This window comes from Pristiophorus japonicus, chromosome 5 (genome assembly GCF_044704955.1).
Source record: "Pristiophorus japonicus isolate sPriJap1 chromosome 5, sPriJap1.hap1, whole genome shotgun sequence".
Taxonomy (NCBI): Eukaryota; Metazoa; Chordata; class Chondrichthyes; family Pristiophoridae; genus Pristiophorus; species Pristiophorus japonicus.
Window position 1 is genome coordinate 174,937,027 of NC_091981.1, and position 25,816 is coordinate 174,962,842.

The following is a 25,816-nucleotide window of genomic DNA, read 5'->3' on the forward strand; positions in this document are numbered from 1 at the left end:
GACGAAGGACACCTCTCTGGACTTGACTGGACTGGAGGAGGACAAAGGGTTTAATTAGCAGGGGGAAAATAGAGTACGAGAGGAAGCTTGCCAGGAACATAAAAACTGACTGCAAAAGCTTCTATAGATATATGAAGAGAAAAAGATTAGTGAAGACAAACGTAGGTCCCTTGCAGTCGGACTCAGGTGAATTTATAATGGGGAACAAAGAAATGGCAGACCAATTGAACAAATACTTTGGTTTGTCTTCACGAAGGAAATCACAAATGACTTGTCGGATGTACTAGGGGACCGAGGGTCTAGTGAGAAGGAGGAACTGAGGGATATCCTTATTAGGCGAGAAATTGTGTTGGGCAAATTGATGGGATTGAAGGCCGACAAATTCCCGGGGCCTGATTGTCTGCATCCCAGAGTACCTAAGGAGGTGGCCCTAGAAATAGTGGATGCATTGGTGATCATTTTCCAACAGTCTATCGACTCTGGATCAATTCCTATGGACTGGAGGGTAGCTAATGTAACACCACTTTTTGAAAAAGGAGGGAGAGAGAAAACGGGAAATTATAGACCAGTTAGCCTGACATCAGTAGTGGGGAAAATGTTGGAATCAATTATTAAGGATGAAATAGCAGCGCATTTGGAAAGCAGTGACAGGATCGGTCCAAGTCAGCATGGATTTGTGAAAGGGAAATCACGCTTGACAAATCTTCTAGAATTTTTTGAGGATGTAACTAGTAGAGTGGAAAGGGAGAACCAGTGGGTGTGGTGTATTTGGACTTTCAAAAGGCCTTTGACAAGGTCCCACATAAGAGATTGGTGTGCAAAATCAAAGCACATGGTATTGGGGGTAATGTACTGGCGTGGATAGAGAATTGGTTGGCAGACAGGAAGCAGAGAGTTGGGATAAACGGGTCCTTTTAGGAATGGGAGGTAGTGACTAGTGGAGTGCTGCAGGGCTCAGTACTGCGACCCCAGCTCTTTACAATATACATTAACGATTTGGATGAAGGAATTGAGTGTAATATATCCAAGTTTGCAGATGACCCTAAATTGGGTGGCGGTGTGAGCTGTGAGGAGGATGCTAAGAGGCTGCAGGGTGACTTGGACAGATTAGGTGAGTGGGCAAATGCATGGCAGAGGCAGTATAATGTGGATAAATGTGAGATTATCCACTTTGGTGGCAAAAACACGAAGGCAAAATATTATCTGAATGGTGGCAGATTAGGAAAAGGGGAGGTGCAACGAGACCTGAGTGTCATGGTACATCAGTCACTGAAAGTTGGCATGCAGGTACAGCAGGCGGTGAAGAAGGCAAATGGTATGTTGGTCTGCATAGCTAGAGGATTTGAGTGTAGGAGCAGGGAGGTCTTGCTGCAGTTGTACAGGGCCTTGGTGAGACCTCACCTGGAATACTGTGTTCAGTTTTGGTCTCCTAATCTGAGGAAGGATGTTCTTGCTATTGAGGAAGTGCAGTGAAGGTTTGCTAGACTGATTCCAGGGATGGCTGGACTGACATATGAGGAGCACTGGATCAACTGGGCCTTTATACACTGGAGTTTAGAAGGATGAGAGGGGATCTCATAGAAATGTATAAGATTCTGACGGGACGGGACAGGTTAGATACGGGAAGAATGTTCCTGATATTGGGGAAGCCCAGAACCAGGGTACATAGTCTTAGGATAAGGGGTAGGCCATTTAGGACTGAGATGAGGAGAAACTTCTTCACTCAGAGAGTTGTTAACCTGTGGAATTCCCTGCCACAGAGAGCCGTTGATGCCAGTTCATTGGATATATTCAAGAGGGAGTTAGATATGGCCTTTACGGCCAAAGGGATCAAGGGGTATGGAGAAAAAGCGGGAAAGGGGCACTGAGGTGAATGATCAGCCATGATCATATTGAATGGTGTTGCAGGCTCGAAGGGCCGAATGGCCTACTCCTGCACCTATTTTCTATGTTTCTATGATCCAGCGGCCGCAGAGAGGGGGGCCAACAGCTTTTTGTCGGAAGGTGTGGTTGGGGAGAAGGAGGTGGGTAATGCTCCGGGACCCAGTGGCCTGCAGCAATGCCATGGGGGAGGGGAGATCAGGAGCCAGCTCCCCGGAGGGTGAGTGCGCACCTGAGTGATGCTCAGCAGCACTCTGCTGATGAGCCTGAATTAGAGGATCTTGCCAGACAGTCATTGCAGATGCACAGCGATCTGCTGAGTGTATTGGCAATGGTGCCCGAGAGTCTCGATGCACTAGCTGTGAGGATGGAGGAGCCACCGCAACCTTTGCGCGTGTGACTCAGCAGCCCATTGAGCCGATCCTTGGTAGATACCAATGGAGGTTGGATGCTTCAAGTGACCATGGGGTCCCAGACGTGGTGGCATGGACTATGGCTGAAGTGGCAGTAGCCACTGAGCACCAAACCGACGCTATGATAGGCTTGCTGACGGTCATGTCATTGGTGCGTGGTGGCATCAATCAGCTATGTGGTGTGCTGCAGTCGCAGTCTGCCCTAATGCAGAGCCAACTTGAATCCACGCAGGCACTGACCGCTGCCCTCGTGTCTCATCATCATCATAGGCAGTCCCTCGGAATCGAGGCAGACTTGCTTCCACTCCCAAAGTGAGTCCTTTGGTGGCTGAACAGTCCAATACAGGAGCCACAGACCCTGTCATAGGTGGGTCAGACATTCGTCGGGGGAAGGAGGGTGTGGGACTGCTTTGTCGCATGCTCCCGCTGCCTGCGCCTGACCTCTTCACGCTCGCGGCGTTGAGATTCGAAGAGCTCAACGCCCTCCCGGATGCACTTTCTCCACCTAGGGCGATCTTCGGCCAGGGACTCCCAGGTGTCAGTGTTGATGTCACACTTTCCCAGCGAGACTTTGAGGGCATCCTTGTAACATTTCCGCTACCCACCTTTGGCTCATTTGCTGTGAAGGAGCTCCACATAGAGCAATTGCTTCATGTGACATCACCACTGACACCTGGGAGTCTCGTGTCTGGCATGCGAACTATGTGGCCTACCCAGCGAAGCTGACTGAGTGTTGTCAGTGCTTCAATGCTGGGGATGTTGGCCTGGGCAAGGACAGTGATGTTGGTGTGCTTGTCCTCCCAGGTGATTTGCAGGATCTTGCGGAGACATCGTTGGTGATATATCACCAGCGAATTGAGGTGTCTTCTGTACATCGTCCGTGCCTCTGATCCATACAGAAGAGCGGGTATTACTACAGCCCTGTAGACCATGAGCTTGGTGGTAGATTTGAGGGCTTGGTCTTCGAACACTTTTTTCCTGAGGCAGCCAAAGGCTGCACTGGCGCACTGCCTTTGTTGATAAGAGGCTCTCGAGGTATGGGAAGTGGTCCATGTTGTCGAGGGCCGCGCCGTGAATCCTAATGACTGGGGGGGGCAATGCTGTGCAGCGAGGACAGGCTGGTGGAGGGCCTTTGTCTTATGGATGTTAAGCGTAAGACTTATGCTTTCATATGCCTCGGTGAATACATTGACCATATCCTGGAGTTCAGCCTCAGAATGTGCGCAGACACAGGCATCGTCTGCATACTGCAGCTCAACGACAGAGGTTGTGGTGATCTTGGACCTGACCTGGAGGCGACGTAGGTTAAGCAGCTTCCCACTGGTTCTGTAGTTTAGTTCCACTCCAATGGGGAGCTTGTTGACTGTGAGGCGAAGCATGGCAGCAAGGAAGATTGAGAAGAGGGTTGGAGCGATGACGCAGCCCTGTTTGACCCCGGTCCGGACGTGGATTGGTTCTGTAATGGATCCGCTGGTAAGGATCACGGCCTCATGTCATCGTGGAGCAGGCGAAGGATGTTGACAAACTTTTGGGGGCATCCAAAATGGAGGAGGACGCTCCATAAGCCCTCACGGTTGACAGTGTCAAAGGCCTTTGTAAGATCAAAAAAGCCCATGTATAAGGGCTGGCGCTGCTCCCTGCATTTTTCCTTAAGCTGTCGCGCTGCAAAGATCATGTCCATTGTGCCCCGTAGGGGACGAAATCCACCCTGTGACTCCGGGAGGAACTCCTCGGCCACAGGAAGAAGACGGTTGAGGAGAACTCTAGCGACAACCTTCCCAGTGGCTGAAAGCAGGGAGATTCCCCTGTAGTTGCCACAGTCGGACTTGTCCCCCTTTTTAAAGATGGTCATGATCACTGCATCTCTGAGATCTCCCAGCATGCTCTCCTCCCTCCAGATGAGAGAGATGAGGTCATGTGTCCGCGCCAACAGCATCTCTCCGCCATATTTTCATGCCCCAGCAGGAATTCCATCCGCACCCATAGCCTTGTTGTTCTTGAGCTGTTTTATGGCTTTGCCTACCTCATGCAACGTTGGGGTTTCACTGAGGTAGTGGCGGATCGCATGCGGCGGGATGGAGTTGAGAACACTCGAGTCAAAGGCAGAGTCTCGATTGAGGAGATCTTCAAAGTGTTCCTTCCAGCAGGCCCTGACAGCCTCAGTGTCCTTGATGAGTGTTTCCCCATTCTTGGCCAGCAGTGGGGTGGGGCCTTGGGAGTTTGGACCGCGATGAAGATCGTGGCTATCGGAAAATTGTTGTATCTCCTGTGCTTTCTCCATCCACCACCTGTTCTTTTAAGTCCCGGATTTTTTGTTGGACCTCAGCCTTGAGCCTGTAACACTGCTTTACAGCTTCCATGTTGGGTTGTTGCTTGAGGCTCAGAAATGCTCTGCGCTTACAATCTATTAGTTCTTGGATCTCCTGATCATTTTTATCAAACCAGTCCTGGTTGAGTAACCAAGTGTCTCTTCACAGGCACTGGTTATGGAGGCCTGGAGGGCAGACCAAGCGCTGTGGGCTCCATCAGTTGCACAGGGATCTAACGTTGGTGAAGCACGGCAGCAATCTGTGCTCAGTCAGGTAGCTCCAGATGCTGAGGCTCTGTCCCAGGGGAGTAGCAGTGTGTCAGGCCTGTTGGAACGTGATGTCCTCTTTCAGGATGACATCATTCCACCCTTACCCCTGCCGCTCTCTGCAATCCATCCACCACAGAGTGCTGCCGCCTATGCTGAGGTGATGCAGTCCGCAGCCGGGCTTTCCAGGGCCCGAGCTGGTGCAGAATGTCCTGTTAGGCCGTCAGCTGTGGCAGCAGGGCCAACATAGTGATCTTCTACCAGCCTTGCTGCAGGCACTATGACCCCATTAAGGAGGAGCAGTCAGGGAGGGAGGAGAAGGGAAGGGGTGGGAAAGCACGGAGAAAGACCCGCTAAATATGTGTGTGCTAGTACGCAGAGATGGTGACCTTGCTCCATATGAACTCATGTCAATAGTTGCACTTGGATGATCCAATAAAGAATTGTGTGATACTGGCCAGAGCTGGTGACCTTGTTTGAATATGAACTAATGTGACTAGTTGCACGTGGATGTGGGTGATAATGTTTCAATAATTGTTTGCTGTGGATGATGGCATCCTTTAGTCCTTCTTTACAGCACACTATGGTTATTGTTGTTAATAAGAATTATTTTAATTTTTCACAATCTTGTCTTGCCATTTATATACACGGAGCCTTGGAGGGTGGGGCATGATGTCTTCATCGTTGTCGTCCTCCTGAGATGGATCATCCATCCCTGGTAATGACTGGCCCCTCATGATGGCCACTTTGTGCAGCATGCAACAGACAATGGTGAAGATGGACACTATCAGGTGAGTACTGAAATGCCACTCCAGAGCGGTCAAGGCAGCCGAAACATTGCTTCAGAACCCCGATAGTTTGCTCTATAAAGGTCCTGGTTGCCATATGGCTGGTGTAGCACTGCTCGGCAGGGATTGTGGAGGGGTGTCATTAGCCAGGTGGCGAGACCATATCCTTTGTCGTTGATGAGCCAGCCACGGCCTTCATGCGGTGGCTGGAACAGTCGTGGCACACTGCTCTCCCGCTGGATGAAGGCATCGTGGCAGCTGCCAGGATAGCGTGCATTAACAGCGAGGATCATCTGCCTATGATCGCAGACCAGCTGAACGTTGAGGGAGTGGTAGCCCTTTCGATTCTGAAACACCTCTCCATTGTGAAGCACGGCCCGCAATGCCACATGCATACAATCAATGGCCCCCTGAACCAGGGGGAAGCCCTCTCTCCTGGCGAAGCCACAGGAGCGCTCATCTGGCTCTGCCTGGACATGCTTAACTTTATGTAGCCAATGTGTCGGCTGTAGAGAGTGTTGGTCACCTGGCGAATGCAGCAATGTACTGCAAACTGCGAGATGTTGCTTATGTCGCCTACAGGGGACTGGAAGGAGCCAATAGCATAGACGTTGAGGGCAACTATGATTTTCACTGCCACTGACAGCGAGGTCCTAGTGCCGATGTCAGCTGCGAGGTATGTCTGCAGGAGATGGTAGAGCTCGGTGACCACCTCCTTGCAGAACCACAGACTTCTTATGCACTGCTCCTCAGACATATCAAGGTAAGAGTAATGTGCAAGGTAAACCCTCCGTCTGTACGGCCTTCTGCCCTGAGGTCTGGGGCCTTTCTTCTGGCATGCACCCACATTGGCTTGAAGCTGCCTCTGTAACCGTTGCCTTTCATGTCTTCGCCGCAGGACGACGTGGTGTGCCATCACTTCCCCCATTAAGTTGCAGAAGGTAGCCGCGATATGCTAGCCGCCAATGTATCCGACCTGAAACCCACCAATGTATCCGACCTGAAACCCACCAATGTATCCGACCTGAAACCCACCAATGTTTGCGAGATGCTAGTTGTGAAGCTGAGTAGTCGCGGCACGCCAACACCTACGCACTCTGTGAGGAGAGAACGCAGCACTGACCACGACCTCTGTGACCCGGCTGCAACTCCCTTTAAATACCGTCCCAGAATCTTTACTTTGACTTGTGAACACCAACCTTTTGTGGTGTGTTCCCCGCCAGCTGGTAAGTGAGGCAGCAAAAGTGAATTTGGCGAGACCGGCGCCAAGGAGACGTTGCACGCGTACTGACATCAGGATTTCCATGGCGGGAGTCAGCGGGACGGCAAATCTTTACACCCTTGAAAAAGCAGAACTGAATTTCCCATCAGGCAGCACCCCCGTCTAACACCACCGCCCAGCCGTTTAATACCCATTGCCGCTTCACTCAGGCGGTATCAGCTGGCGGTAACAAACGAATTTTGACCCGATTGTCTTTGGTCCCCACCACAAACTCCGTTCCCTAGCCACTGACTCCAACCCTCTCCCTAGCATCTGTCTGAGGTTGAACCAGTCTGTTTGCAACCTTGGTGTCATATTTGACCCTGAAATGAGCTTCCGGTCACATATCCGTGGCATAACTAAAACCACCTATTTCCACCTCCATAACACCGCCCCTGCCTCAGCTCATCTGCTGCTGAAACCCTCATCCATGCCTTTGTTACCTCTAGACTTGACTATTCCAACGCAGTCCTGTCTGGCCTCCCATATTCTACCCTACATAAACTTGAGGTCATCCAAAACTCAGCAGCTCATGTCCTAACTCGCACCAAGTCCCGTTCACCCATCACCCTCATGCTCGCTGACCTACATTGGCTCCCTGTTAAGCCTCACAACCCCCCCAAGATATCTGCGCTCCTCAAATTCTGCCCTATTGAGCATCCCGGATTATAAATCGCTCAACCATCGGTGGGCGTGCCTTCAGCTGCCTGGACCCTAAGCTCTGGAACTCCCTCCCTAAACCTCTCTGCCTCACTACTTCTCTTTCCTCCTTTAAGGTGCTCCTTAAAACCATCTCTTTGACCAAGCATCTGCCATAATTTCTTCTTATCTGGCTCGGTGTCAAATTTTTTTTTTTATCTTATAACACTCTGTGAAGTGGCTTGAGATGTTTTACTATGTTAAAGGTGCTATATAAATACATGTTGCTGTTGTTGTATCATGAAATGGGTGGGGGATTAGTCCCAATTGATCGCTGCCCAATTTATGTGCTGCTCATGTTTCCAGTGGAGTTGGGGGAAGGCAGTGGAGGCTCCCATCTGAAAAATGCATTCCCTTGGTGTATTTCTAATAACCCTGAAACCCATTTGTTGACATGAACCTGTCTGATTGCTTCTAGAAGCTATTGAGGTTTCTTGTTCCACCACCCATGCTGGTAATCTGCTCCATATACCTACCAACCTTTTAAATAGTTCTTTCTGACAACTGTTATATTCAGCATTTATTTTCATATAGCAACTGTTTCTGATATCACCAGTGTGAGTAAGGGACCAGTGAGATAAAAGTTTGTATAGCTCAAATGCCTTGGGATGTTCTATGATGACAAAGGTGCTATATAAATATAAGCTGTTATTGTACAGAGCCTACTTTCTATCCTGCATCATGAAAGGTATCTGTAACATTGCAGCTGCCACTAGTCTGCCATGAAACTGCTCCCAGGTTCAGTCACTAGTCTGTGTTGAGTTAGCTGATCCCAGCCAAGATGGTGGTGGGGTGTTACAATTGTCCTCAGTGCCTCTGTGTATCCTGGGTTAGGGAGGGGAAAATGCAGAGAGGGTTTCTGCTCTTCATTACTTCCATTAGCTTCTGCTGGAAAGCATATCCACAGGTGTAAGTCAGGTGAGGACAAGATTGAGGATGGTTGCGATGCTCCCTGTGCTTGAATAGCTTGGTGCCCACATTAACACATAGAGAATAGCCAATGCAGCAAAGTACAGAAGAGATGAAAAATTGAAGCGTCTTCAATTCCCAAATTACTCATTTACGATTTCTCAATACATTAAAATGAATGAACTGCGTTAGTTCTGGAAGCCCTAGTGCATAAGGAACTTAAGTTTTCTATTAGTTAAACCTACTTCATGAAAACCAAAGACAGCATCATTCATGACAATTGGAATTAGGAAGTAGAGTGTCTAACATTCATATCCCATTATTAAGATTTTATCGAACATATATGTGCCTGAAAATTACTCTTGACTTTATTAGCAGATAAATCCTTAATACATTCTCATGATATTCCTCTGTCCATTATTTTAACAGAGGTATTAATTCATGGATTAACCCCCACCATTTAAAAAAAAAGCAGAGGAATGTTAAGTGTGATCCATTGATACTGCCCACAGTCATTTCTGGGCAATAATGTCTGCAACCCTACCCTAAACATCTACAGGTTAGTTTCAGTGTCATGGAAAAAAAGCACAAAAATGGTTAGTAGATAATTTTGTATGATTGTAGGTACACTAGTCCACCTAATGTTCCTAGTATTTCCAATTATTTTATCACTTGGGGAAACTAAATAATTCCAAAACCCAGGATTTTGTTTGTCCACTCACCACCTGCAGAACAGCCAGTCGATCCATCACTAGAACAGTAACGCATCTCTATCCTTTGACGGCCAACATCCAGCAAGTTTGGGTCAGCCAGACGTGCCTTACACGTGTACCTAAATCTCTGCTCATAATGGCCTCCATTGTCTGAGATGTTAACAGGCGTCCAAGGGGTCCAAGGAGTTGTCTTCTTAAGTTCAGGGCACAAATTAGTATTACAAGGTTGGTATTCCTGTACATTTATAAAAACAAAATGAGAAGAGGAATTAGAACATTATCATAATAAAAATAATAAGTCTTCTGTTTCAACTACTGTAAGGGGATAAAAGATTGTCACTAAAGTGGATACTGAAGGTAGTGAATTTATCTGACACATGGTCCAGATAGTAGGGCTTATCAGTATTAGGGGGTTCTGAGGAATTGGGAGTTCCCTGTCTTACGGTAGGGATTGTAATTGACCGATTGTATGTAAAACTTGCTTATGTATGTAAAGCACACTTATACACTTGCTTGAATGAGTTTTAAGAGGAAGCTGCAAAGCTTGCTATGCAGCGAAGCTTGATGGTTAATGAACCATCCGTTGTGTTCACCTTAGTACAGACTTATGAAAACTTACATATTCAGTACAGAACAAGGACAGTAAAATGAACATAGATTATGGCGGCATGGGAACAGGATGGTATTGACTGGTAGTTTTGACTAGAGTTCTTGGGAGAGCGATAAGGTGGCACCACCCTGGAAAACAAGGTTAATCAACACGCCATGAGGAACTGAGGCAAAGTTGATGCCACTGAAAAACACATTCCAGGAGGGTGACATGTGATGGGAGATGGACAGGTGGAGAAGAGCCACTCGGAGCAGTCTGATAAGGGTCAACAAATCAATGTAACTTCGCTGATAGCAGTAGGCCAATCGGTGGTTTTGTAGGAGGGTCGCACACCTCGAAAAATATATAACTGTAATTGTAATACCTTTGTTCTGAGAAGGTTCATCCGTGAACACTTCCCTAGCATGCTTGAATAAAAACCGGTTAAACCGAGGTTTCGTCTGAGTGATTTCGTGGTCGCTATACAATACGGGCAGGTATCAATTCCTTATATCAGGGTGTCCACCTTGAGGAAGAGAAGTCTTCTTTTTACCCCAACAACTACCAACAGAGGGTGATACATTTGGGCTGAAATTCAGTCTCCCGATAAAGCCTGTTACTGTCGGAAAGTAGCAGCCAAGTGTCGGTGTCGAATGGCCGCCAATTTGTAGTCGAATAGCCGCCGCTGGCGAAATTCTCCCTGATGATTTTTCTGGCGGTCCCCACTTCCATCCCGCTGCTGCCGAACCCTGCTAAGTGCGTCATCAAAGCGCGCTCCGCAAAATTCACCTTCGAAAATCTTCCTGCCGCCGCTCGGTGCCCCTGACAGTTTTTTCTGGTGGTGCACTGTGTTTGCAGTGTGTGTGAAATGGCAGCACGGCTGCTCTTAAAGGGATGGGTGCACAGCTGCGGCCGCCATCTTTCTGTTTGTCGGCTGACTACGAGGTCAGGCCGACAATTATGCCCCCGGGTTCAGCCTGGCACCCCCCTCTTGGGTACCAGGCCGTTGGCCCAGCCAAAATCCTCCCTGGTGGCCCAATGGACCTAACTTAAAAAGCTACAGAGCTCGCAGCGGCTCTCCCCTTTAAATGATGGCTGACAGCGGTTGAGAGTCCATCCTCCACTTCCGCCCTCATTATGATGGACACTCCGCTTCTGCCCCCATTATGACCAACTTCCGCCTCACAAAAAACGATAAAGAGCTGAATTTTGCAAGGTGGGCCACCGCAAGAAAAACGCAATGTGCGACCTGTTTCCGGCGGGGGTGAATTTCAGCCCCATTAACTTTCATTTTACTTCAGTCTTGGGTGTTTTTGCGTGCTGCTCATCAGCCTTTGCATGTTTTTCAGGTTAGCACATATGATACAAGTATATATTCATCTCAGATAGGGAGAAGAATACATGAACACTGTAGAAGTTATTACATTTTAATAATAAAAAATGATATGCAAACCATTTGCTATCTTTGAGCAAGGTCTCTAAAGCTGATCCAGGAATCATACAAGAAGGTGGGCTTCATTGCAGTTGTAATGGGGAAGGGCATGAGTTCTATTGAATAGTCTTACAATGGCAGCTTAAAGAAAATGAGATAGACTAGAAAAGCAGATGATCCTAAATCATCCCATACTCTCGTACAGGTACAGTGCCTCACATATTAGAATCTAAAATCAACAACTCTTGTAGATCTCATCATTTATAGCCAGCTGAAAACAATTATTATATATGACACAGTACATATTTGTTTTCCTACACAAATGTTTTCATCTGAAAATTTTACACATTATACTGAACACGTCCTTATTTAAATTATTTCCTGTGCGTCTGATAGTGTAAGTAAACTAGAAATTCCAAAGACCTGTAGATGAATGTTCATGTCGTTAAATACTGTACAAACAAAGAAAAAGCACTAACAGTGTAGAGATTGTTAATTTCTGCATAACATGAATAACAATCCAAAGTAGTTCACTTGGAACATTTTTAGGATTCTTATCGTTATAAGAAGGCATTATGTCACCCCATCATGTGACCCGCCCTTTTCTTGGCCCAATATAGTGTCTCTGTGCTCACGATCCTGTTGAGGTTACGTTCCACTAAATATTTTGTAATTCTTTGTGTTGAGACAGTCTTTTATCTTTATAGGCCATGACCAGTTATTATATTTCCTAAATCTCTTAGTTCTGCAGAATAGAACCTCTGAAAATTCACACAGTGGCTCCTCTGTTCCAACTCTGGCTTGTGTAGCACAGATCAGATGAAGGAATGACATTTGCTTGTGCTAAATTAAACTGGGAGACTGATAGGAATTCAAGAATGGGGCCTAGGCACTCCTCTGCCCTGACATGGGGTAAATTTTATGATGGATTGAAAATTGTACGGGTTGTAAATTGGGGGGCTGACCTCCACACTCAAGTATCCAATATGTACTTCCATCATATGAAGGCCTGCACTAGGAACGTTAAATTGTAATAACTACCCGAGTATCATGTAAAGTTTGGTGAACAAAGAACATTGTTCACTGGACTCTCGCTGAAAGCAATCCACTAATCATTTTCTTTCAAATGAAGAGCCTGATGTGACAGAATCCTATATCTCAAATGAATTTGTTCAGGACGAAGGCAGAATTTAGCTCTGAGGCAGATGTCGTTTTCCATGTGCCTGGGAGCTAATTGAGCCTAAATCACACCATACAAATAAAAAGAAAAACAATGCAAATACTGAGAAACCATTTTAGTGGAGAGAAGATCATGGGCTGGGCTGCATCATTTCCCATTATGCGGTCTCCCTACCAGAAGCACCAAATGGAAAATTTCCCCCAAACTTTTAGACAAAACAGATCAATCAACAAAGAGATGGCGGGTGAATGTTTTGAGTATAGACTCATCAGACGAAGAGTTACATTGGTAACAGTAACCTGTCTTTTCTTACATGTCAGCAGTAGCTTAGCTGGTAGCACCCTCGTCTCCGAGTCAGAAGGTTGTGGTTCAAGTCCCACTCCAGAAACTTGAGCACATAAATCTAGGTCAATACTCCAGTGTATTGAGGAAGTGCTGCACTGTTGGTGGTGTCGTCTTTTGGATGAGATATTAAACCGAGGGCCGGATTGGTCTCTCATGTGGACATAAAAGATCCCATGGCACTTTTTGAAGAAGAGCAGGGGAGTTATCCCCATATCCTGGTCAATCAACATCACTGAAAAAAAACAGGTTGGGGATGAAATTGCCCTCTGCCCGAAACGGGGCGCACCTACTGTTTTTTTAATTTTTTCTCCGCCCCAGACCATGAGGCGGTGATACCGGAGAAATTCAATACTTTGTTTTTTTTTCTCCGTGGTGCAGTGTTGCGGTCGAGTGCGGAGCGGAGGTGACCTCACAGCGGGTATGCCTCCCCGATCAACCATCAGCACCATGTTGATGACCTCACCGCGATGCTGACGCGTCACAACATCTCTCTCCGTCTGCTAAAGGGGAAAGCCGTTGTGAATGCTGCAGATATTTTAGTTAGGTCCACTGAGCCATCAGGGAGGGTTTCGGCCAGGCCAGCGACCTGGCACCCAAGAGCAGGTGCCAGGTTGCCTGCTGGCGGTCCGGTCGAACCCAGGGGCATAGCTGCTGGTCCAACCTGGCAGACGACCAACAAAAAAAAAGAACGCAACTCTCCTTTAGGGGCGGCCGTGCCGCTATTTCACAGAATGCACCGACAGCAAGAGCTGTCGGAGGCACGGCCAGCGGCGGGGCCTCACCCGTGGGACAATTTTGGGTAAGGAGCAATTTTGTGAGGGGGTCCCCGCTAGTGAGAAAAGGGTCCGCGTGTGCACGCCACAGCGGGAAAATGGGCGTAGCAGTCCCAGACACGGGTCGGCTCCTGAGGTAGGGCAATTTCTAAAATGGCAGCCCCTCCACGGAGAATTGCCGGCCATTCTGTGCTGCCCCGTTGCCGCCGCTTTCTGGTGGCCAAAGGATTTATCGGGAGGGGCAATTTCGGCCCCGTTATCTTGTCATTATCACGTTGCAGTTTGTAGGAGCTTGCTGTTTGCAAATTGGCTTCCACGTTTCCTACATTACAACAGTGACTACACTTCAAAAATACTTAATTGGCTGTAAAGCGCTTTGGGTCGGCTGGTAGACGTGAAAGGCACTATGTAGATGCAAGCGTTTCTTTCTCTTTATAAATGCTGACCAATCTGTGGTATATTCTCAGCATCTACTATTTTTGTTGGTGGCATCCCATGCTGATCCACATTTTCTCTCCCTAATGCTGTTTGTCTTGTCTGCAGAGAACAAACCTTTTTTATTTGTTTATACTCATAATTAAAACTTGTAGCTTTTCTAGATGTTGTGATAGTCAATATGACGTGTTGCTGCAAGTCTGTAGCCTCTCTTGCTCAACAAGAAAGCTGTCAGTTGTAAGCTGATCAGTGTGGGGTTCCAGGATCGCTCCACTTGGGGTAGCATACCTTTACTGTCTGAATTTCCAATTGTGAGAGCAATGGTGGTCAGGAAAGAACAGGCACAGTTTCCTTCACTTTTTGTGTACTTGGATCTTAATTGACAGATCTGGGTGGTGTAGTGACAGTAATTGATGAAAAATATGGTAATGAAGTGTCCCACTGGGACCCTGCCCCAAAGGGAGCTCATCAAAATTGTCCTCCAGGGAATGTGGCAGTAAATGACTTTGCAGCGATTTGATTGAAGTCTTTAAGACAGTAAAAGGATTGGAATCCATCCAAGTGGATGGGCTATTTGTGTTAGATAGGTTGGCAAACTCAGGGAGCATAGAACTAGGTTAGATGTCAGCAAACTTCCTGCATTGTTTTAAAGATACAAGCAGTTAACTCCTCCAACGTATCACTATCTCCACTACAGACGAGGAAATGGTCTTCATTGCCTAAACATAAGATCGATGCTCCCTGGTCAATTGTCTTTTGAAAATCAGGCTGCTAAGATTTTGGTTTCTGGGTTCCTCAGCTGAGAGCAGTAATTTCTTGCCAGAGAGACATGATTGGGTCTTCCTTGTCCCACCTCCAGCTCTTCCAGCTCACTGGTGCTTGATACATCATCCTGTGATATACCCTCTCATTATTTACATTCTCCTTATTGGATGCAGCTGTGTTGGTGCCTGAATTTGTAAAGTGTCATAACATTTTTCCCTAGCAACGACAGGTTGAGATTTAACTTCAACCAGGTTTCTTGGAGCTTTTGACTGCAAGCTATCCAGCAATTTATTTTATTTTCAGTTTGACACTACCACTGTTGGTCTCAGGATAAGGTACAGTGGAATAGTGGGAGAAAAGCGTGGTTGTAGAGAGTGTGAGGAGCTTTGTGAATATTTATCCATTTATTGATTTACAATGAGAAGGCAAGGTAGGTACGGAGGTAAATCATGCCTCTCGCATTCATTTAGGATGTACAAAGATAGTTATGACTTCATTTACCTTGACCAACCTCATGAGATCATTGAAACATTTCCAGCATTCTGCTCTCTGTGCTATGCTCAAGATGTCACTGATTGCTTGAGTCACCTCCCTCCATATTGCCTGCACCAGCCTTTTCTGAGGCTCCCTGTGTTGGATGCCCTCATCTCTACCAAAAGTACATTCACCAAAGTTTCCAAAAATCTGGGGACTCTTGCCACAGCAGACATCCTCAATGCTACTCCTGTCTATCTGCCTATGTGCTCTCTCAATCTCTCTTCCTCCTACTTTAAAAAAAATTCATTGACATGATGTGGGCGTTGCTGGCAAAGCCAGCATTTATTGCCCATCCCTAATTGCCCTCAAAAAGGTGGTGGTAAGCCGCGTTATACATCTCAGTGAATCGCTAGGCCATTTAGAGGGTAGTTAAGAGTCAACCACATTGCTATGGGTCTGGAGTCACATAGAGGCCAGAACAGGTAAGGACAGCAAATTTCCTTCCCTAAAGGACATTAGTGAATCAGATGGACTTTTACGACAATCCGGTAGTTTCATGGTCACCGTTCTAGATTTATTTAATTGAATTTAAATTCCCCGGCTGCCATAATGGGATTTGAACTTATGTCTCCGGATCATTAGTCCAGGCCTCAGGATTATAAGAACATAAGAAATAGGAACAGGAGTAGGCCACCTGGCCCCTCGAGCCTGCTCTGCCATTCAATAAGATCATGGCTGATCTGATCATGGACTCAGCTCCACTTCCCTGCCTGCTCCCCATAACCCTTTATTCCCTTATTGTTCAAAAATCTGTCTATCCCTGCCTTAAATATATTCAATGACCCAGCCTCCACAGCTCTCTGGGGCAGAGAATTCCATAGATTTACAACCCTCTGAGAGAAGAAATTTCTCCTCATCTCAATTTTAAATGGGCAGCCCCTTATTCTAAGACTATGGACTAGATTTTTCACTTTTTTTGCATGCTTAACGCCCACTTAACGTCCATTTTACTGCTGAAATGACGTATAATGCCCATGTAGCGCCAAGTTAGCCACAAAATGGAAAGTGACGGGCAGTTTTCGGAAACTTATCGCTGTGTTATTTTCGCCATGTGCGTAACGGTGGGAAAAAATACCGCCCGCCACTTTTTTTGGGCGGAATCATCAGAATGGGCAAAATCAACGGCCATAATATCACCCAGCATTAGTTTCCGCACGGAATTAACGCCGAGATTCAATAATACTGACCGCCCACTTTTTTTTGTCGTAAAGATCACATTTGCCAAAACTAACAGCCAGGAGATCGCCTCCTCGCACACATATCATCACAATATCGTTCACCCCAAAAAACGCCCGGAAAAAGTGGAACTAACCGGAACTAATCACAGCGTTATGGACGCCAAGTTCTACATCACATGTCGCATCATTTAAAAGGCTGCTCTACTTCAACCTCGGGGGTGTTTGGATGTACTCTGGAGGTCTTTGGAGGTGACATGAACATCTGTACAAACATCTTTATCATACTGTGAACGATTGGAATTTAATAGGTGTCTTTGTTGGGACTTTCATTCTTTGTGACCAATCGATGGAAAACAGAGAGCTATTGCAATGGGCCTGTCCTTTCTCACATTCTCTTGATGACCAATTACATGCAGCAGACTCGAGATCACCGAAGGTACGCTCCACAGCATTATGTGCCCAATGTAAGACGTGACAGACTGATGAGGAGGACCAGACGTTACACCCCCCACAAGTACACGGAGAAGCATTCTTACCTCGACTTGCCCGACACCACCTGCCTTCGGAGACTGCGCTTCCACAAAGAGGTTATTATTGAGGTATGCCAGCTGATAAGGGCAGATCTGTAGCCTGCCAGCACCATCAGTACTGCACTGTCCGTCGAGGTCAAAGTCACTGCGGCACTGTCATTCTACACGTTGGGTTCTTTTCAGGCCACAGCTGGCGACATTTGCGGACTGTCTCAGCATGCCACACATTGCTGCATTAGACTGAAGCCCTGTACGCATGCAGGAGGGACTTGATCAGCTTCCCTATGACCAGGGAGGCACAGAGTGAGAGGGCTCTTGGATTCTCCAGAATTGCAAACTTCCCCAAAGTGCAGGGAGCAATAGACAGCACGCACATTGCGATGTGGGCACATTTTCAGGTTGCAGAGATTTTCAGGAATCGTGAGGGATTCCACTCCCTGAATGTCCAACTCGTTGTAGACCACCAGCAAATAATTATGGCAGTGAATGCTAAATTTCTGGGCAGCATCCATGATGCTCACATCCTGCGTGAGAGCACTGCATTTGACTTGTTTAACAATCAGCCACAAGGTCAATGCTGGATGCTTGGTGACAAAGGATATGGCCTCACCACCTGGCTGATGACCCCCTTGCATGACACCCACACCGAGGCCGAGAGGCGATATAACGAGAGCCACAGAGCCATTCGCAATATCGTGGAGAAAACCATTGGAGTGCTTAAGCAGCGCTTCAGATGCCTGGACCACTCAGGAGGCGAGCTCCAATACCACCCTGAGCAGGTAGCTCAATTCATGGTGGTGTGCTCCATGCTGCACAACTTGGCTATCAGGAAGGAACAAGAATTGCCTGAAGAGTCTGACAGTCCACCTCACCAGAGCGAGGAAGAGGAGGACGAGGAGGCGGACGCTGACGTCGGCCGTGGCAATCAGGCTGATGCTGAAACCATGCCCCCGCCCCCCTGTAAACCGCATGAAAGGGCCCGTGGTGGCATGATAGTTGCAAGAGCCTTACGTCAGGAGCTCATCAATGAGCGCTTTGCCTGAAAGAACGTTGGTGGTATTTACAAAGCTGACACACTGCTGGGTGTGCAGGTCATACATCAATGGTGGGCATCACCTTGGTGACAGTTAAGTTGATTGAAGTTAAGTGTAATTATACCCTTTGATATTAAGGAATCACCAGCGTATAATGGTCCAGCTATCTGAGCCAATGCGCAACAAAGTTTTGTTAAATAAAAAACATTTAAACCGAACATTTGTCTGAAATCAAAAGCAATTCTGTAAAAAACAACCCTCCCGCCTCCCCCCCCCCCCCCACTCCGCTTGTCCTCCCCCCCTCTACCACCTGGCCGAGGAGCTCCTCAGGCGATGCTTCATTGGGAGTGGGGGGAATAACGGCCGAACCGCTGCTTGGATGGATACGGGAGAGGACGGTCCCGAGGTGGGAACATGCTCCGAGCCAGAAGCAAGTTGTTGCTCCTGGCTCTGATGTGTCGTTGGCAATGTGGGTGCAGCACCTTGGAATGCAGTGCCGCGCTCCGGGACACTGGGAGCCCTCTGCCACCAGTGTTCCTGGCTACCAGCTCCAGGGCCTCCTCCATCTCTTCCATGTTATATCTTATTTGTTGGGACAAAAACTCGGTGCCAACTATTTCTTGGTGCTTAGGCTTTTTGTTGCTGGTGAATCTCCCTCGTGCCTCCCACAACAGCCAGACAAGCACAGCAACACGCATTTTCAGTCCCTCTCAGCTCCCTCTCTCTGTCTCCTCTTCTGCGCATGTAATGATGACCCTTGACCTCCTGAATCACCGGAATCGAGCGCTGCCATGCTGTTGCTAAGGACGGCGACATTTTATGGCAGAAGGTCAGAGAGATTTAACGCTACCGCCCATTTCATATCACTCGCGGTAACGCCCAATTTCAAAAATGGAGACTAGGTGCTTTGAGAATGGACGAGAAGCCAGCGATCTGAAAACCCATTTTTACCGCCCACGCCGGAAATAATGCCCATTTTTGGGCGATCTGCACAAAAGTGTAAAATCTTGCCCATTGTCCCATAGTTTTACATTCGCCTATGAGTGGAAATATCCTCTTTGCATCCACCTTGTCGAGCCCCCTCATTATCCTATAAGTTTCAATAAGATCACCTCTCATTCTTCTGAACTCCAATGTGTATAGGCCCAACCTACTCAACCTATCCTCATAAGTCAATCCCCTCATCTCCGGAATCAACCTAGTGAACCTTCTCTGAACAGCCTCCAATGTAAGTATATCCTTCCTTAAATACGGAGACCAAAACTGTGGCCTGTACAGTTGTGGCAGGACTTCTCTGCTTTTATACTCTATCCTCCTTGCAATGAAGGCCAACATTCCATTTGCCTTCCTGATTACTTGCTGTACCTTCATGCACAAGGACTCCCAGGTCTCTCTGTACTGCAGCACTTTGCAATTTTTCTCTATTTAAATTATAATTTGCTTTTCTATTATTTCTGCCAAAGTGCATGACCTCACATTTTCCCACATTATACTCCCTCTGCCAAATTTTGCCCACTCACTTAGCCTGTCTATATCCCTTTGCTGATTTTTTGTGTCCTCCTCACAATTTACTTTCCCATCCATCTTTGTATCATCAGCAAACCAGTAACATAACCATTATGCTACCATACCCTTAAAGCAGCACCTAAATTTCATTTCCTCCTGCCCTGTACATGAAATGCAGCCTGCTCCAGACAAATGTTGTGGTTTGCCGGTGATCCCATGTGGATGGGCAGAAGTCCTACCCCGCCCCATGTCGTTTCTGGTGGGTGGAAGAAATTCCAGCCCTAACAGTCTTTGCAGTTATGTCCAAATGAATGAATAGTCTGTTGACATCTAGTCTTACACATGTGAAACACCCACTTATGCTGCTGCCCATGGAATTGCACCTTTACATAAGTCAATTCCCTTAGAAGGAGAAAAAAAATCAACTGAACTGAGAAAAAAGATCGTAATATTTGTTTGCACTGTGGTTTTGAATGGGGAACATTCATAACATACTGTATGTCTCTCATGGCATGTTAGAACAAAAATATCAGAATGGAAAATATTGGAATAACTTTGTTAAAGCTTATGATGCAGAGATACACCTTGACTATCAAGGATGTATCGGTTAATATTTATCTTCCTGTACATTAGATCTCATCCCACATCCTGCAAACAGTTCACTTCTTCAATCACTCCCCATAAATTCTTCATGACTTTACTACAATTACCATATATAGGTGATGCCTGGTGTAAAGCAGAGCTGATTGCTCCATCAATCATAGTTATTGCTACAAGCACAAAAATCTCCAACTGCAACACTTTGACAGACTTATCAAATCAAGATTTCAACAGTGCTATTGTGAACTGTATTGTGAAAATTGAAAAATGGATATAGTGCATTCAGCTTGATAAAGGAGCAGTTTTTTTTCTCTCACAGCTAGATGTATTTGACTGACCTAACAAAAAAAAAGCTACCCAACCATTTTTTAACATATGAATCTGACTTTTTTATATGAATTTCATGTATTGTGGTCTCATAAACATACAAGGGTTGAGCTTCCAACGTCTCTGTCATAATCGTATCCCAAATCCCACAGACCAAATTACCGCATGTGCCATACCGTGCCAGGAATTGCCATAATTTCAGAACAGCTCTTCCCACTCTGTTAAAGTGGCCAAAGGCTGTTTGGGCAAAAGACTGAGGTGCTTCTACAGTCATTCTCCTTTGTCCCCTCGCTACCAGGTCCAGAATTAAATATGATTTTGTCTGGGTGGTGCTCACTTATGGTCCAGAACATCACTTATATTTGCTTCCTGCAGGTGTGGCTACCACTGAACCTTATGGTAGCATATCTGTTTCGACTTCTGGGTGAGCCTGGGAATTCCCCCAGACAAGCTGCCAAGTCAAGATGAGGCGGGGCGGGGGGGGGGGGGGGCGAGGGGGCAGGTGGACGAAGTGCCCACCCCACCCTTTCGGAATTTGTGTGCCTGCATCCATAGGGCCGCAAACGTAGCAAGGCCAAGTTCCACTTGAGCTTCCAGTCCGTAAGCTGTCCCTACACTTGGATTCTGTCCTGTTAATGGCCGTGGGGCTGCTGAAGAATCCTGAGGCCCCGACTCCTGCCACACTCATCAGCTACAAATTATAAAAAGAGGTTCTCAACAGATGTTAGGGCCTAACACATATTCAAGGAGACAGCACCTCTTTTAGCCATTCGCTTGGTAAGCCTAAAAGATGTAGCAGTGGGACCAACGCCTGTGCAAACTTGGCACGGGCTGCCCCAGTGCTAAATTGGGATCCATTGTGCCTATTTAACTCCCGAAAAATGGATGCAATGCATACCAAATTCTACCCTAAAATGTTTTCAGTAACTGACCATTAGTTAATCTCTGCATCATTGAATCATTACGGAGCCAGGTTTAGGCATGTGTTCCCCAACTGTCTTTCTAAGAAGATTTGAATTAATATAGGATTTTTACGGCACATGGGTGAGTCAATTTAAGTCAATGTTTTAAGATTACAGAACAAGACTAGAAGCATTCATTTTGCTTATCATTATAGGAGTTTATGAAGGAATTTTCATTAGATGAAAGAGGCTTGTAAAAACCTATTCATTTAGGTTACGACAAGAGCCAATTGTACTGCTCTGGATTTGTCTTGAAAGACTGCCAGTTCATGAACAGTTCATGAATAGTTAGTGTGCATTTAAATGTTCCAGCACTGGGGCTAGTTAGTATCTAATATGTGTGAAGATTACTTTACAGTAGAACAACTACCCTTCTGGCTTTCTTGCCTTTTGACCTTCTCTGATGTGTTAAGTATGAAAAAGGTTCACACAGGTGGAAGCCAATTGAGGTAGTGGAGGAATGTTCATCTTGCTATTTCTCACAAATCCAATCCTCTGAGTCATTTTAGTGACTAGGGTAAAAGTTGTTGTTGACAATATTATTGTATGAATAGTTAATTTGTCATTTAAAATAAAAAAGCGATTATCTGCACGAACATTTTCGGATCCTTCTGCACATGTGCGCTGGCACCGAGGTCCAGCCATGCGCAGTGCCTCACAGTACAGTGCAGCATGGCCCACGTCTTGTTCAACTCCATTGGTCAAGGCCCCAGAGAAGCTTGAATCGAAAGGGGAGAGATGGGGGAACGGAAAGAGAGAGAGAGATGGGGGAGATCGGAGGAGACGGGAGAGAGAGAGAGAGAGAGAGGGAGGGAAGACGAAGAGAGAGAGAGGGTGAAATGGAGAGAAAGAGAGAGATGGGGAGAGAGAGGGAGAGACGGGAAGAGATGGAGAGGAGAAGACAGAGAGAGAGGGGAGATGGGGAGAGATAGAGGGAGACGGAGCGAAAGACAGTTAGATCGGAAAGAGAGAGAGAGAGAGAGGGGAGGTTGATGGGAGGTAGGGGGAGATCAGAGGCGGGGGGGAGATCAGAGGGAGAGAGAGGGGGAATCGGAGGGGGGATCAGAGGGTGAGATTGGAGGGGGGGGGGGAAGAGAGGGGAAAATCGGATGGGGGATAGAGAAGGGGAGATTGGGGGGGGGAAATCGGACGGGGGAAAGAGAAGGGGAGAAGGGGAGATCGGAGGGGGAGAGAGAGAGATGAAGACAGAGAGATGGGAAGATGGGGAGAGAGGGGGAGACGGAGTGAGAGAGGGGAAGATGGAGAGAGAGGAGTAGATCAGAGGGGGCGATCAGAGAGAGAGGGGGGAGATCGGAGGGAGAGAGAGGGGGGATCGGAGGGAGCAAGAGATAGGGGGAGATTGGGGGAGGGGTGAGAGAGAGTGGAAAATTAGAGGGGGGAGAGAGAAGGGGAGATCGGAGGGGGAGATCGGAGGGAGGGAGGGGGAGATCAGAGTGGGGAGAGAGAGGGGAAATCGGGGGAATCGGAGGGGGTGGAGAGAGGAGGTCAAGAACTCGGTGGGGATGGCGGGAGAACGTGGTCCAGGTCTAAATGGGGGGTTGAGAGCAAGAACATGATCCAGATGGTAAGACTGGACAAAATCCAGAAGTCATGACACTGTCACTATTCACTTCATACCCAATAAACCTGTTAACAATCTGTGACCCACACACAATGTCCCATCTATGGCAGGGTGGGGAGGGGTGGGGGGAGAAGGTCAGGAACTTGTTGGGGAAAGGGGAGAAAGTCATGAATCCGTGAAGGAGCAACTTGGGCAGGGGAAGAAGGTCAGGAACTTGGGCGGTGGGGGGGTAGGGGCAGGAACTTCTTTGGGGGGTGGGAGAAGGTCTTAACCTGTGAGAGTGAGCCCTGTCTGTTCCAAGTGAGCTCTGTTCTGTCTGGAGTCAGCAGTCAGAATGGCTTGAGTTACACTTTGCAAAAAGAAACTGTCGGGTGTGTCTTATCTTCCAAGGGGACCAATCAGCAATCAGAACTTGACATCAAGTAGATCCAATCAGAGCTTTAGATGTTGCAAATTAACGCGCCCTTAAAATAATTAGGTTTGTGGAAAGAGAATTTACTGCAAATACATTCAGCATTCCCATCATAATATAACCATTTGTAATTTCTATCCCAATGAATATAACTCTAGGGTTGATTTTGCTGTGATTAGCACCTAAAGAATAGGGGTGAAGACATGTGATGTTAGGTCCCCTCCTCCTTTACATTGGCCTTTTTGTTTTCTGGGGCTTTCCTTGAGGGCAAGTGGACTGCATGTGCTTACAATAGCTGCATACCTGTGGCAATTTAAAAACTGAGGCATAAAAGGAACTTCCTGGCTCTCATGCCTCATTTCCTGTTTCTTCAGCAAGTGGACACCCATTTTCAGGACGTACAGAAAAACTGTGCCTAAGGCCTTGCACCTGGCCCTCTCCAATCAGAAGACCAGAGAGGAGGAGGCAACAGATCTAAAGGTACTTTTTTCCTTCACAGAATCCATTCAGCTAGGGATCATTGGGAGCCTTCTGGCTACTGTTTTTAGATAGCAACAACAATTTGCATTTATTTACCACCTTTAATGTATAAAAATGTTTCACAGTATTTCAGAGTGTAATTGGACAAAAATGTATGCTGTGGCAGGAAGGAGATGTTAGGAGATGTGACCAAAAGCTTGGTCAAAGAGGTGAATTTTAAGGAGGACTTCAAAGGACGAGAAGGATTGGAGAGATGGAGGAGTTTAGGGAAGGAATTCCAGAGAATGGGGCCAAGACAGCTGAAGGCACGGCAGCCAATGGGTGGAGTGAAGGGAGGGAGGGGTACACAAAGACTAATTCATAAGAACGGGGAGTTTGGGGGTGGGTTATAGGGCTGGAGGAGGTTACAGAGATAGGGAGGGGCAGGGTCATGAGGGATTTACATAAGAATATGGGAATTTTAAGTTGGAAGTGTTGAGGGCCCAATGTAGGTCAGCAAGGACAGGGGTGTTGGGTGAGTGGGATTTGGTGCGAGATAAGATACAGGCAGCAGAGTTTTGGATGAGCTGAAGTCTCCAGACGATGGAGGATGGGAGGCTGGCTCGGAGAAGATCAGAATAGTCGATGAGGGCATCAGCGGCAGATGGCAGGTGTTGTTACAGAGGTAGAAGTAGGCAGTCTTTGTGATGGAGAGTATATGAGGGTCAGAAGCTCAGCTCAGAATTGAATAGAACAGTGAGAGCGTGAACAGTCTGGTTCAGCCTGAGGCAATGGCTGGGGAGGGGGTCAGAATCAGTAACAAAGATACAGACCTCGTGGCATGGGCCAAAGGTGATGGCTTCAGTCTTCCCAGTGTTTAACAGCGAGAATGCCCTGACCATTGCTGCTCAGGTCACTGATGTTGCATCAGGCCTCCCAGACCGGCCTAGCAGCTAACTTTCCTTCCATAATTCCAGGTGATAAGGTCTGCCAGAGCTCGACCTGCACCAGGGGAGCATTTGAGTCAATTATATAACCTGAACTCGTAAATGCAGGTGAGTTCAAGCTCCGTGCCACTTTGGGTGCACCCCACAAGGCCAGGACCCAGAGCAAAACTGGTCCTTATATCTTTATAACAGCAGAAAGAAGGCAGCCTGATGATATTTTTTGATCAAACTCTCTTGTTTTCCATCGACCTTAATTTGTCACTCATTTTCATATTAAAATTGAGAAATGGCAGATGAGTAATAACCACTTCATATTATTGAATCATTGCAGGGAGAAGCAATTCTGTAACACCTGAGGCTTCCAAACCTGTAAACTTCTTCCTTGTTACAATGTGTCAAGAATTTCACAGCCCTTAAAAGCAACATGTTTACACATATATAGTTGCTTGAAGGTTTTGGTTTTTGGACCTCACCTGATGGCTCAAAGACCATACAGACCAGTGTTGGGAAATCTTCTTTACATGGGTATAATGGTCTGGAGAGGCAGCAGTACTGACTCATTTGCCTTAAATCACTGCCATTGAAGATTTTTCATTCATTCCAGAATATGGACTTGCTGGCAAGGCCAGCATTTATTGTCCATCCCTAAATGCCCTTGAGAAGGTGGTGGTGAGCCACCTTCTTGAACCGATACAATCCTTGTGGTGAAGGTACTCCCATAGTGTTGTTAGGGAGGGATTTTGACCCAGTGACGATGAAGGAACGGCAATATATTTCCAAGTCAGGATGGTGTGTAACTTGGAGGGGAATTTGCAGGTGATGGTGTTTCCATGCGCCTTCTGCTCGCCCTTATCCTTCTAGGTGGTAGAGGTCGCGGGTTTGGGAGGTGTTGCCAAAGAAGCCTTGGCAAGTTGCTGCAGTGCATCTTGTAGCCATGGTGCGCCGGTGGTGGAGGGAGTGAATGTTTAAGATGGTAGATGGGGT

The 25,816-nt window shown here is 47.0% G+C and overlaps 1 protein-coding gene across 1 annotated transcript in view; it reads right to left on the reverse strand.

Annotated features, from left to right (window-relative positions):
- sema5a (sema domain, seven thrombospondin repeats (type 1 and type 1-like), transmembrane domain (TM) and short cytoplasmic domain, (semaphorin) 5A) overlaps nt 1-25,816 on the reverse strand; it is a 188,730-nt gene that overhangs the window by 27,216 nt on the left and 135,698 nt on the right. Inside the window, exon 15 of the mRNA XM_070880009.1 lies at nt 9,249-9,474. Coding sequence (XP_070736110.1) covers nt 9,249-9,474 — 226 coding nt within the window. The remainder of the gene's footprint in view (nt 1-9,248; nt 9,475-25,816) is intronic.